General features: G+C 44.8%; 1 protein-coding gene across 1 annotated transcript in view; it reads left to right on the top strand.

Moving 5' to 3' along the window:
- The window catches only part of ush2a (Usher syndrome 2A (autosomal recessive, mild)), a gene marked incomplete at both ends in the record, with an annotated part of 371,709 nt that overhangs the window by 290,827 nt on the left and 65,740 nt on the right, over positions 1-15,142 (top strand). The window contains 1 exon segment of the mRNA XM_080730052.1: positions 10,768-10,925. Coding sequence (XP_080586178.1) covers positions 10,768-10,925 — 158 coding nt within the window.

Here is a 15,142-nt window from a genome sequence, read left to right as displayed (position 1 = left end):
CCCTCTCTCTCCCTCCCTCTCTCTCTCTCTCTCTCTCTCTCTCTCTCTCTCTCTCTCTCTCTCTCTCTCTCTCTCTCTCTGTCTCTCTCTCTCTCTCTCTCTTTCTTTCTCAAGCCCCTTTTCCCAATTTATTCCTGCATCCAGAATCACATTGGGAACATCAGGCCCATTATCTGGAGAGGCCTGTGTGTTTATCTAGGTGTACTGTATGTACTGTGTGTGTGTGTGTGTGTGTGTGTGTGTGTGTGTGTGTGTGTGTGTGTGTGTGTGTGTGTGTGTGTGTGTGTGTGTGTTCGCGCGCGCGCCTGTGCATGTGCAAGTTAATGCGTGCGTGCTTGTCCAAAGTGGCCATTGATTATTTATGACCATGTTGATTAGCTGTCACTTTGCTCTAAGATGACGAGAGAATTAACCTCCTCAGCCTGGCTGTCCCCATGAGATGCGCGCACACACACACACACACACACACACACACACACACACACACACACACACACACACACACACACACACACACACACACACACACACACACACACACACACACACACTTCATGGTTTGATATACAGACATCTAGATAAATATCTTTCAGTCAAGAAGTTTTTAAGTTTATTCTCCCATTGAAACCTAATGCCATTCTCCACCCTCTCTTTCTCTCTCTCTCTTCTCTCTCTCTCTCTCTCTCTCTCTCTCTCTCTCTCTCTCTCTCTCTCTCCCCCTCTCTCTCTATTTCTCCTCCCCCCCTCTCTCTCTCTCTCCCCACTCTCTCTCTTTCTCTCACTCTCTGTTGTTATAAATGTTTGTTATATTTCTACGAGTAGCACATGGTTGTGTGTGTGTACAACTGTCCATATGCCTTTGTGCGTGCGTGCGTGCGTGCGTGCATGCGTGCGTGACAGAGTAACACGTAGTTTTAAAGCCTCTCTGATAGTTGTCGGAGCCTCTCCAGAGCCGCTAATGGCCTCCTGTTTAAACGCTGTGTGCTGGAACAATAACCCAAGCAGCTCCTGTTAATGCACGTGAGGAGAGTTTATAGCAAATTAAAGGCTTTTAATGTTAAATGGACGCTCACTTCCACAGCCAGGAGATCTATCTTATGATGTCATTGGCTAGCGAGAGAGAGGTTGTGTGTGTGTGTGTGTGTGTGTGTGTGTGTGTGTGTGTGTGTGTGTGTGTGTGTGTGTGTGTGTGTGTGTGTGTGTGTGCGTGCGTGCGTGCGCACGTGCACGTGTGTGAGGAAGTCAAAAAGAGGAGAGAATTAAATATTATTTTAAATACAGCATAATTCAATTTATTACAATTGATTGACAAAACGAGAGGGTCGGAACTCGGAAGTGAGCCTTATAGGTGTCATAAGCGCTACAAGATGATTTTAAAGGTTTTAACACATATATTTAGATGTTATTTGAGATAGGATACAAGAAAATAGGAATGTGCGAATTATTTTTGTATATGTGTAATATGTTTTTCCCTCTGCACTTAACCTCTTTGCCAAAAATTGATCTACAAGCTCACAACTCCTCGGCTATTTTCTGCAAATGTTACCCCCAGAATAGGGATGCCATAGCCTAGCCTGAATCTCTGTATGGAACCTGCATTTCCAAGGGGCGGATTAAAAAAGGCCCATATTTTCCCCATATTTGCATACTGGGCCCTGATCGGTCCCTTACTACTTCAGAGGGAGTGAAATCCAATCCCAACTGAGTGGTGCCAGACCAAATCTGCAGAGGACAATGTTTTCTTTTTTTCTTTTCTTTTTCAATGGCAGATTGGTCTGATTTCCAGGCTAGCTATAGCCTGGCTCCAGCCCTGGACTTCCAATGTGAAAAAGACCGTAAAATTACTTATTTGGGATGTTCCTTATAGGCAGGATGTTTAACTGTACTTGTACTGTACTACATTTCTATTGTATTGACTATACTTGTACTGTTTTCCGTTTTTGTCTAATCAAATTTTCAATCAATCAATCAATCACTAGCCACAGCCATAAAAAATAAATAAAAAATATGACGATTCATTTGGGTCTGGTGACGTTATCGAAGGCAGGGTTTCCTCGGTTGAAAATCGAATAACCTAAGGGCCATCTGTCTTGGCCATATTTGGATTCTGTTAGTATGGTTCTCCTAACAGGGCATCATCTGGGATACAATCCCTTTTATGCCCATATATGGAGATCCCTAACAGAATCCCTTTTATGCCCATATATGGAGATCCCTGCCCTGAGTATTTGATATCACTGTGATGTCACCTGTTTATACCCATATATGGAGATCCCTGCTCTGAGTATCTGACATCACTGTGATGTCACCTGTGATGTCACAATGATGGGTCAGGGGAACCACAGTGTCAGGCGTATCAACAAAAAAGACTGTTAAGAGTGGTTCCCCTGACATCACAGTGACATCAGAGCATGATGTCAGAGCGACAAACCCATTGAACTACAGTGTCAGGCGGGACGTACAGACAGAGATACGCGGACAAGATGTGCCGGTTTTCATAGTAAACTTGCGACGGGCGCCCCATATTTTATTTTTACAAAAACAGCAAATGCAAATTAAATCCGTGACACTGACAGTCTGTGTTCTAATTTAATGGCACTGAAAGCATAACACATAACACTCGAATACAGTTGAAAGCAATTATAACATCAAAGTCGCTGAGCAGTATAATGAATAAAGTAAGATTACAAAAATCACTGGAAGGTAACTGTTATACGCAACTTTTGCTGTGTTGCAACTCTGTAATTTTGACCATGTGGTGAAGCCTCAATTTGCAAAATTGAGACCCAACTAATGACAATAACATAAAGTGATGGATGTCTATTAATACCTCACTGTGTTCCCTAAACACAAACTTTGTTCTGAACCAATCTCATCCCAAGCTGCACACAAACTATAACCATGTCTCTTCTTCCAGTGGAGTTCTGCCTCTTATGAACCCCTGAAAGTGAATAGTTTAGCAAATGTAATGTGTTTTTCATCCACTTTAGTTTTTTATCTGTATCCATACAGTATATACAATAATCAAACCTCAGTTCGAAGTGAAGCGGTGGACAGATAAAACCTCTATTCTGAATGTATTTGTGGCTTACTACATTTTTTAAACCCTGAAGGCCAAATTATCATGTGAAGCTTGACCAATCCTCAAAGTATCTATTCATCTAACCGGGAGGGGACATTTTGCTTTTTGAAAAAGCCTATTCATTCTGGACTGATATTTTACGTACGGGACAGGAAAAACCTGTTCATTCTGGCCTGGAGTGACCATATATGGACATAAGGTAACATACATTGTGTTTTTGAAAAACCCTGTTCATTCTGGACTGAGATCACCATATATGGTAATTAAACAGACATTCTGTGGGACAGGAAAAACCTGTTCATTCTGGCCTGGAGTGACCATATATGGACATAAGGTAACATACTTTGTGTTTTTGAAAAACCCTGTTCATTCTGGACTGAGATCACCATATATGGTAATTAAACGGACATTCTGTTTTTGAAAAAGCCTGTTCATTCTGGACTGAAATGACCATATATGGGCGTGATACACACAAAGCCATTCATTGGAAGCGGTTTTCACTGCTTCAAAAATAGCAGATACTTGTATATCTGCTAAATTAGAATATATATATCTAACTATTACTTTACGGAATGTCTGTCCGCCGTCTGTCCACACAGTACTCTGACGTCATAGTACTGACGTCACAGACTGGCCAGGACACCGAACACCATATATGGGCATAAGCGGGTGAAACAGTGCCCAAATTGATGACATCAACGCCGCCTGTACTTAGGGTGGCCACCAGCAAGACCTCAGAAAGGAGGACACTTTTCCGGGGCGCGCTGTATGGGACCCCCAAAATGATATAGGCCAATTTAGTCACGGACCCCCTTCTCAAAATATTTTGTGCCAGCCAGGGACCCTCATATTATTCCAGATTTGTACACTTTTTGAAAAAACTAGATCAAGCTCATAGCTTGTAGATCGGATAGCCTATAGTGTAAAATAGGTTTAAAGTGGTTTAAACTTAGACTGGGTAGCCTACCTCCCTTATTTATGCACCCAAAGACCCTTCATGAATTATGTTATTTTATGATGGGCCTACACTGTATAGGCCTATAAATAGTTTTTTTGCAATTATTCTTGGGGTAAATTGTCTCATTAGAAATCGAATCCACGTGACTGGCATATCAGAAATAATATAACAGAGAGAGGGGAAGAGAAGGGGAGACTTGTGGATATATGGCTACTGCTGCAGCTGCTGTTATTTTGTTCACAATTGGGGAACAGGCTAGGGATCCAACGGGGGGGGGAAATAAGACGAGAGGAAAACCTTCAGCACATTGAGTCATTGCCTGTCAGGCAGTCAAAGAAGCATGTCATTGCGTCCTACCTTCCCAGCTTCCCTTTGCTGACATCAACCCGTTACACACAGCAGTGCAAAGTGCATAATAAGCGTCAAATCTGTGCTTCTTTATTAACTTATTGACCTTGCTCCATTGTTGGCAAAATTTCGTTTCATTTCGGCGTCTTTGGGCAAACCTTGACGTCGGTTTGCATCTAACAAGTGTGGGAGGAGCGACTCTAGCGCCCAGTGTAACAGTTGGGAACGAGCACTGAACAAAATGCACTCACGTAGCACGCCACACGCTGCGGTGCGGTGTCGCGCTGTGACCGTGAGCTTGTATATCTGCTATTTTACTATACCAATGAATAGGCGAGCTGCAAGCTGTTTTAGACCAAAGAAACGTGGGAATTACCGTGATGCAAATGTAAGCCAGCAGGCTGGCTGGCTGATAGTGGCACTGCACTGGCTGTGCAGAGTCAGACCTGTATATTCTAACAGGAGATTTACAAAAGCCGGACAATAATGCGTCCGGCCACAGGTTGAGCTGGGAGGAGGACAGCAGGGTCAAAAAACGGACTGTCCGGCCAAAATCCGGACGTATGGCCACCCTACCTGTACTTCGTATCTGTCGCCACCATGGTAACAGTCGCATGCTGAAACAGTGCCCAAATTTGATGACTATGACATCACTGACACTGTGCACACCCCCCCCCCCCCCCCCCCCGGGCAGGACTAGTTGCGACCACAATGGTGACCACACAATGGTCTCTCATCAACAGGATGAAGGTAGTCTAGTGGTCTGAGAGTCAGACTTGTGTGTCAAGGGTTGGGGGTTCAATCCTTGCATTAGCCACTAAAATGTTGTCCATTGCTTAAAGGAGCTATAGTCAACTTTTTCTTGAAAAACAGATGCTAAAATAAACATGTTTCGAAAATATTTTATAAAAAAATAAGCTTCATATATGTGTTTCTATTCAAAAATGACCACAAAAAGCGTGAAATAATGATAAAATAATCATTTTGGCCATTGTCAGACAGACACTTTGTTTACATTCTAGTCTATAGACTAGGATGTAAACAAAGTGTCGGCCCTACAATGAAAAAGTTGACTATAGCTCCTTTAAGCTCCAATGTTTTACCACGTTTAAATATAGGCCTATCTTTTAAGTGGCTTCATAAAATGCAGATTTACAACTGCCAAAAAATTATTACAACTGAAAGATTTGATTGGTTTGATTTTGTTCCTTGGGTACTGGGGACTTGTTTCCACAGAGAGTTATATTTTAAACGTAATTAAAAATATCCATGAAATTAAAATATTATAGCTCACTCAAGCTACCCCTTAAATAACTTTAAAGGGATAAACAACCCAAGCTTATTTCTGCCTCAAAAGATAAATTATGAATATGTTTTTGTATTTATTTTGTCTAACATTGTTTAGTGTGTTTATTGTTGTTAAATATCGTCACCTTATTAAACTAATGGCCTAAGTCATTTTTTCCGAAAATGAGTTTTTGGCCTAAATCACCTCCTGATGATGCTTGCCACCTCTGGTAAAAGCGCCTCAGTCCCAACTTAAAAGGCCTTCCTGTTACAACCTATTAAAACAATTGTCAAGACCCCCCAAGACTGAGACTTAGGCCATTTTATTTTGCCTAAGTCATAATAAAATGTGACTTAGGCCATTTTAACACACCTTTCAAAATGGCGTCTTCCAGGAGAAGAAACAAGAACATATCATTTAAAGATGTTATTTCCATGGTTCAGGCCTTGCCCCCTATTGGTTATAACTTTTACTGTAATAAAGGTTAGTGTTGTATGTATACAAGGTTGCACACACTTAGCGAGCTGGAGGCACACTTAAAATTTCTTAGAAATGTTCTTTTCTAGTTGCCCTCAAAGACTAGTAGGGGCCCTCACAGACTTCTAGTTGCCCTCACAGACTACTAGGGGCCCTCACAGACTTCTAGTGGGTCCTCACAGACTACAAGGGGCCCTCAGAGACTTCTAGTGGGCCCTCACAGACTACTATAGTTGCCCTCACAGACTACTAGGGGCCCTCACAGACTTCTAGTGGGCCCTCACAGACTACTAGGGACCCCACAGACTTCTAGTGGGCCCTCACAGACTACTAGGGGCCCTCAACGACTTCTAGTGGGCCCTCACAGACTACTAGGGGCCCTCACAGACTTCTAGTGGGCCCTCAAAGACTACTAGTTGCCCTCACAGACTACTAGGGGCCCTCACAGACTTCTAGTTGCCCCTCACAGACTACTAGGGGCCCTCACAGACTTCTAGGGGCCCTCACAGACTTCTAGTTGGCCCTTACAGACTTCTAGTAGGCCCTCACAGACTACTAGGGGCCCTCACAGACTACTAGGGGCCCTCACAGACTTCTAGTGGGCCCTCACAGACTACTAGTTTCCCTCACAGACTACTAGGGGCCCTCACAGACTTCTAGTTGGCCCTCACAGACTACTAGGGGCCCTCACAGACTTCTAGTTGGCCCTCACAGACTTCTAGTTGGCCCTCACAGACTACTAGGGGCCCTTACAGACTTCTAGTAGGCCCTCACAGACTACTAGGGGCCCTCACAGACTACTAGGGGCCCTCACAGACTTCTAGTTGGCCCTCACAGACTACTAGGGGCCCTTACAGACTTCTAGTAGGCCCTCACAGACTACTAGGGGCCCTCACAGACTACTAGGGGCCCTCACAGACTTCTAGTGGGCCCTCAAAGACTACTAGTTGCCCTCACAGACTACTAGGGGCCCTCACAGACTTCTAGTTGGCCCTCACAGACTACTAGGGGCCCTCACAGACTTCTAGGGGCCCTCACAGACATCTAGTTGGCCCTCACAGACTACTAGGGGCCCTTACAGACTTCTAGTAGGCCCTCACAGACTACTAGGGGCCCTCACAGACTTCTAGTGGGCCCTCACAGACTACTAGTTTCCCTCACAGACTACTAGGGGCCCTCACAGACTTCTAGTTGGCCCTCACAGACTTCTAGTGGGCCCTGAAAGACTACTAGGGGCCATCACAGACTATTATGGGCCCTCACATACTTCTAGTGGGCCCTCACAGACTACTAGTTGCCCTCAAAGACTACTAGGTTCCCTCACAGACTTCTAGTGGGCTCTCACAGACTACTAGGGGCCCTTACAGACTTCTAGTGGGCCCTCACAGACTTCTAGTGGGCCCTCACAGACTACTAGTTGCCCTCAAAGACTACTAGGGGCCCTCACAGACTTCTAGTGGGCCCTCACAGACTACTAGGGGCCCTCACAGACTACTAGTTGCCCTCACAGACTACTAGTTGCCCTCAAAGACTACTAGGTTCCCTCACAGACTTCTAGTGGGCTCTCACAGACTACTAGGGGCCCTTACAGACTTCTAGTGGGCCCTCACAGACTTCTAGTGGGCCCTCACAGACTACTAGTTGCCCTCAAAGACTACTAGGGGCCCTCACAGACTTCTAGTGGGCCCTCACAGACTACTAGGGGCCCTCACAGACTACTAGTTGCCCTCACAGACTACTAGGGGCCCTCACAGACTTCTAGTTGCCCCTCACAGACTACTAGGGGCCCTCACAGACATCTAGTGGGCCCTCACAGACTACTAGGGGCCCTCAAAGACTACTAGGGGCCCTCCCAGACTTCTAGTGGGCCCTCACAGACTACTAGTTGCCCTCACAGACTTCTAGTGGCCCTCACAGACTTCTAGTGGGCCCTCACAGACTACTAGGGGCCCTCACAGACTACTAGTTGCCCTCACAGACTACTAGTTGCCCTCAAAGACTACTAGGTTCCCTCACAGACTTCTAGTGGGCTCTCACAGACTACTAGGGGCCCTTACAGACTTCTAGTGGGCCCTCACAGACTTCTAGTGGGCCCTCACAGACTACTAGTTGCCCTCAAAGACTACTAGGGGCCCTCACAGACTTCTAGTGGGCCCTCACAGACTACTAGGGGCCCTCACAGACTACTAGTTGCCCTCACAGACTACTAGGGGCCCTCACAGACTTCTAGTTGCCCCTCACAGACTACTAGGGGCCCTCACAGACATCTAGTGGGCCCTCACAGACTACTAGGGGCCCTCAAAGACTACTAGGGGCCCTCCCAGACTTCTAGTGGGCCCTCACAGACTACTAGTTGCCCTCACAGACTTCTAGTGCCCCTCACAGACTTCTAGTGGGCCCTCACAGACTACTAGTTGCCCTCACAGACTACTAGGGGCCCTCACAGACTTCTAGTTGACCCTCACAGACTTCTAGTGGGCCCTCAAAGACTACTAGGGGCCCTCACAGACTACTAGGGGCCCTCACAGACTTCTAGTGGGCCCTCACAGACTACTAGTTGCCCTCAAAGACTACTAGGGGCCTTCACAGACTTCTAGTGGCCCCTCGCAGACTACTAGGGGCCCTCAAAGACTATAGGTTCCCTCACAGACTTCTAGTGGGCCCTCACAGACTACTAGGAGCCCTCACAGACTTCTAGTTGGCCCTCACAGACTACTAGTGGGCCCTCACAGACTACTAGGGGCCCTCACAGACTACTAGTTGCCCTCACAGACTACTAGGGGCCCTCACAGACTTCTAGTTGGCCCTCACAGACTACTAGGGGCCCTCACAGACATCTAGTGGGCCCTCACAGACTACTAGGGGCCCTCACAGACTACTAGGGGCCCTCCCAGACTTCTAGTTGGACCTCACAGACTTCTAGTTGCCCTCACAGACTTCTAGTGGCCCTCACAGACTTCTAGTGGGCCCTCACAGACTACTAGGGGCCCTCACAGACTTCTAGTGGGCCCTCACAGACTACTAGTTGCCCTCACAGACTACTAGGGGCCCTCACAGACTTCTAGTTGGCCCTCACATACTTCTAGTGGGCCCTCACAGACTACTAGGGGCCCTCACAGACTACTAGGGGCCCTCACAGACTTCTAGTGGGCCCTCATAGACTACTAGTTGCCCTAAAAGACTACCAGGGGCCCTCACAGACTTCTAGTGAGCCCATAGACTTCTAGTGGGCCTTCACAGACTACTAGGGGCACTCACAGACTTCTAGTGGGCCCTTACAGACTACTAGGGGCCCTCACACATTTCTAGTGGGTCCTCACAGACTACTAGGGGCCCTCAAAGTCTTCTAGTGGGCCCTCACAGACTACTAGGGGCCCTCACAGACAATTCTTTTTTGCCTAAGTCACTTACTGCAGAAATAATTTGGCCTAAATAAGGTTTATAATTGCCTAAGTTAAAATGGCATGTTCAGATATTGGCCTAAGTCATTTTATCCTTATATGTTACATGATTGACATACACATTTATTTGTATGTCAATAGTCATATTTTTTCATGTTTTTTGGAATTGAAATAATTAAGAAATATAATATATTCTACATTTGGCACAGTTTTTTGTGTTTCCTGAAAACCTTGAAAAAATGACTTAGGCCATTAGTTTAATAAGGTGACGATATTATAAACACAGTTGTGTATAAAGCAACACTTTCTTTTTCTTTTTAAAAAAGAAGAAAAAAACAGCTAACTAACTTTTTTTTTTTTTTTTCAATTGTCTATTTGTTGACTGAAACTACCTGTGTCTGGGCATTAGTTGCTCTCTGCCACCACCTAGTGGTGGAGCTATAGAATAGAAAATTAGGTGGCACCACCAACCTGCCATTGTGGTACCACCACCAGCACTTTCAAGGTACAACGACTGTAGGTCGCAGTTAACTATGAAAACCGGCACATCTTGTCTGTGAGTAACGCCACAATGTCTATAGCTTTTGTACTATTGTCTGTTTTTATACAGTATGTATTTTTTAAGTGAACATTTCTAACTCAAATGTTGCTTCTGGGGGGGTTCCTGGAACTAAACATTTTGAATACATATTATTTGGGGTTCCTTCACATGAAAAAGTTTGAGTACCACTGAAAAATAGCAGATCTACATGCTCGCAGCACGGCACCTCTGCATCTGATTCCCAGATGATGCCCTGTTAGGGCAACCACACTAATAGAATTCCTTTTATGCCCATCAATATTAAGCCCATATCTGGGAATGCCCATACAATAGAATCCTTTTTGGAGCTGTGTGGAGCTCCCTATACGTGGCCGTGTGTGTGGGTCTGTCTGTCTCCGTGTCTGTCTGTAGCCTGCAGTAACCTTTTCTGACCACACATGTTAAGGGAGGGGCGCTGTTGCACACACACACACACACACACACACACACACACACACACACACACACACACACACAGCTCCACTTCGAACAGAGGTTCGATTTTTATGCCTGCGCGCGGTCGCTTTTTGCCCTTAGGCGTCTTACTGGTGTGTACAGTGTAATGTCCCTTTCAATGTCTCTCTTTTCTGTGTTTCCTCCTTTCTATCTGTCCTTCCTTCTGTCCCTCTGCAGCTATGTGTATGAGCTAGAAGCCAGCACAAGGGGCGGGAGCAGTCTGAGTGGCAGGTATGTCGTCCAAACACCAGTGTCCACTCCGACCGGGATCGCTCCTCCTTCCAATGTCACAGTGTCTGGACCGCGCTCCCTCTTCCTGGCCTGGACGCCTCCTGGTGAGGAGTACATTAAAGAGGATGGATGGATGAATGGATGATGATAATCAGGGGCGTCACAAGGGGGGTGGGGTGGGGGGGGGGGGGGGGGGGGAGTGGGACTGAGTTACTAGGGCCCAAGGTGGAGGAGCCTTAATTTTACTTTATACTTTAGCTATTGAAAGATAGCAGATATACAAGCTCGCAGCCGCGCTGCAAGCTTGTAGATCTGCTGTTTTTGAAAAGTCATGAAAATGTGTCTTTGAATATACAGTATGTATTTTTTAACTCAAATGTAGCTTTTGGGGGGGTTCCTGGAACTAAACATTTTGAGATGGGGGTCCGTGGCCAAATACATATCATTTGGGGTTCCTTCAAATGAAAAAGTTTGAGTACCACTGAAAAATAGCAGATCTACAAGCTCGCAGCGCGGCACTCGGTGCCGCGCTGTGAGCTTGTAGATCTGATATTTTTCAATAGTTAAAGCACAAATTAATAATAATGCGTTTCCAGTCTAAATGGGGTAAACCCCCTCCCCCTATGAAGAACATTCATGGGGGGCCCCGCAGTGAATCCTTTTGTATCCAGGGCCCAAGATTTGGTGCGACACCCCTGATGATAATATGCATTATGAATTCCTAAGTGATGGATGGATAGATGCTTGATTGCTCGGACACTATAAATCCATATGACCTCACGGGTTAGAGTCCTGACCTTCTCCATGCAAAAGCTGATTTTTTTCCACAAGCACTTCATTAGTTGTGAGCACATTTTAACTGCATTACAGTATGTGGCTCCGCATGCTTTAACACTTTAAACCAAACAAGACAGGATCTAATAACGGTGTGGCTTACCTGTGCAATTTAGGGATTGCAGGTTGCTACACTAGGTCTAGGTGTGCAGTTTGTGAACAGCTCCCTGATTTATCCTGTTATTGACCACTCAAAACCATGGTGAAAAAAGTACTCAAATGTCTTACTTAAGTAAAAGTATCAATACTGCAATGTAGAAATATTCTGTTGTAAAAGTCTGGAATTCAAAATGTACTTGAGTAAAAGTTTGAAAATGTTGTCATTGTCATCATAATGTACTTAAAATACCAAAATTAAAAGTACAAAATGTTTGAAAATAGCAGATCTACAAGCTCGTAGATCGGCAAATAGCCTAGCTATAAAATAGCTAAAGTCGTTAATGTATCGTTTATAATATTATAATTTATACCTGCAAAGTAACCAGTAAGTAACTAAAGTTTGCAAATAAATGTAGTGGAGTAAAAGTACAATATTTGCCTCTGAAATGTAATGAAATACTCAAGTAAATTACAAATACCTCAAAATTGTACTTAAGTAACAGTACTTAAGTAAAACTCAGTTACTTTACACCACTGCTCAAAACGTTTCCAGCCAGGGATTTACCATGGCATTATTAGTCAGGGGGCCAATTCAGAAAAGTGCTTCAGAAATGACTTTCCTAACATGTTTGGGTAAAAGCTGATAACTTTTTTTTATCAGGTACCCATAGAAGAAGTTTTAGGGTGGTTGTCATGTTGAATATATATTCTGGTGACTTTTAGAAGCCCTTTAAAGGTGATACACCGTGAAATTTCACTTTTCCTATTTTAAAACCTTTTTTTGGGGTCCCACTAGCACCAATTCTATCCTCACAAAGTCCCATTTCTGACCGTTGTGTCTTTCTCTGGTTTTGGGAAGGCAGAAGTTAAAAGCATCCCACGGGTTCTCAAAACAGGCTGTCCAGATTTGCTGCCGTCGATGACATCATCGACGGCCGTTTTTGAAAAAATAAATAAATAAAAAAAAAAAAAAATGTTTTAAAAGATTTTGAGGGGGGGTGGCGCAGTTCAGGCCAAAGGTGGTACTGCAGCTGAAAATGCTCTGAGAGCCAATCAAAAATGAGAGAGGCTCTCTATTCAGGAGTGGTAATTTAGCCTCAAACCTTTTAAAAAACGTTTTTGGGACATAAACAATATGACATAAATACTTTTTAAATGCATGGTGTATCACCTTTAATATTTGAATGCTCATTTCCGTGAGCCTTTCTGTGCTCAGTATGTACCTTTTTAATCTGGGAAGCTGCTACTACAGCCTCAATTGTACTGTTTAGGGTCACACGGTAAAATCCTCTGTTAATATAATTGAATTTATTTTAATTAGATTTAATTTAATTTAAAAGTGCACATCCAGATGTGGTGTTATAATAGTAATGATAATAATGATGATAGACTAATCACCTAAAATGGATGGATCACTTCATGAACAATGAATTATGTTTTAGAGAGAGACAGAGTGAGGTTAGAGGAAAACAAAACTCCAGTATTTTTCCATTCACCTTCTGGCCTCTCTGGTCGTGGACACGCACAAACGACGGCACGCACGCACGCACGCATGCGCGCGCACGCGCACACACACACACACACACACACACACACACACACACACTCTCACTGGACTGGGTCTCATGCATATAGGCCAGTGATTGTGTGCCCCAACCTATCCATCATTGACTATTACTCTCATTAAGCTGTTTTCCTCTTTCACAAACAGCAAAGAATTCACTCTCAGCAGCGTGCGTGTGTGTGTGTGTGTGTGTGTGTGTGTGTGTGTGTGTGTGTGTGTGTGTGTGTGTGTGTGTGTGTGTGTGTGTGTGTGTGTGTGTGTGTGTGTGTGTGTGTGTGTGTGTGTGTGTGTGTATCATTGTGGAGATATTTCCATAGGCAGGTCTATTCTAGTGTCATTACTGGTTGATTTTAAAGGAGGAGAAATATTGCCTGGGTCCTCACGCATGGTTAACTCCATGAACCCACAGTTTGGAGTGGTATACACGCAGTGCGTGTGCGTGTGTGTGTGTGTGTGTGTGTGTGTGTGTGTGTGTGTGTGTGTGTGTGTGTGTGTGTGTGTGTGTGTGTGTGTGACTGTGTGCCTGTGTGCCTGTGCAATAGAAGATTTCAGAGCTGGTGATTGGTTGTAAATAATAGAACCTAAGGATCACCATGACAATTACACCTTTATGGAAGAACTCAGAACTACCCGCACGTGTGCTTTTAAATGTTTGTGTGTTAGCTATGCTATAGTCGATGTGCCAATGTAAAAAGCTAAAGTGTGTGTGTGTGTGTGTGTGTGTGTGTGTGCGTGTGCGTGTGCGTGTGCGTGTGCGCGTGTGCGTGTGTGTGTGTGTGTGCCTGTGCGTATGTGTGTGCATTGCATTGCAGGGTGAATAATTGAAGCCTTTCATTTGTCTGATAATCAGTTCTTTCTCCAGACATCCAGAGTTCATGAATGTTGAATAACCCATCACTATATACAGTTGGCCTGAATTATGGAAAACCACCACCCAGAATATTAACAAAGTCTAGGTGTGTGTGTGTGTGTGTGTGTGTGTGTGTGTGTGTGTGTGTGTGTGTGTGTGTGTGTGTGTGTGTGTGTGTGTGTGTGTGTGTGTGTGTGTGTGTGTGTGTGTGTGTGTGTGTGTGAGAGAGAGGGGGGGGAGGGGGAGAGACCAGCCTATAAGGCGTATAAAGACTGTAAGTTGATGTGTTTAGAGACGAAGATAAAAACAGAGAGGCAGTCCATCAGCCAATGAGAATCCTTTATAGTGAGTCTACTGAGTCTTTGGGCGGATTCACACTGCGGTCTCCGGTGCGTTCTCGAGACTGCTTGGCAGAGGTAGTCTCGAGTCCGCTTGATGCGTCCTCAAGAACGGTGCACTGCAATGTGAAGCTACCGTTCCATGAACAAGGAAGTGGTGTCGCTTCTGCTGGGATGAAAATAACAAGGATTGATCCGCGACGTCACTATTAAGATACCAAGGATGCGCCAGTGACGTTACTGTGGCGCGAAGATTACAGACGGCGTTACGTTGTGATGTTTCAAAGACAGTCAGCACACACTGCTTTGGTTGTGTATTGTTGTTCTGTTGTTGTTCTGTTATTGTTACAACTCAAGATAACGTCAGGAACACTGGAAAACTTTATATTCGCTCTAAATTCTGACAAGATACTCTTCGTCTGTGACATGACATTCTATATCTCCCAAAGCTCCATGGTCAACAAGCGCCCCCGGGAGGCACAAGAATACCATTACAGTTGAATGAAGTGTACTCCAGGGAGTCCGGGCACAGGAGAATTTTGGCCCATGTGAATGCTGGTCAGCGGGGACCAGGAAACTGTTTTCAGAAACAGTTCTAATCAATCGGAATGCAGTTTGAATCCGCCCTTTATCTGT

Source organism: Nannobrachium achirus (genome assembly GCF_963921795.1).
Source record: "Nannobrachium achirus genome assembly, chromosome: 7".
NCBI lineage: Eukaryota > Metazoa > Chordata > Actinopteri > Myctophiformes > Myctophidae > Nannobrachium > Nannobrachium achirus.
The sequence above is the reverse complement of the archived record's forward strand: the minus strand, read 5'-3'. Positions and strand labels throughout refer to the sequence as shown.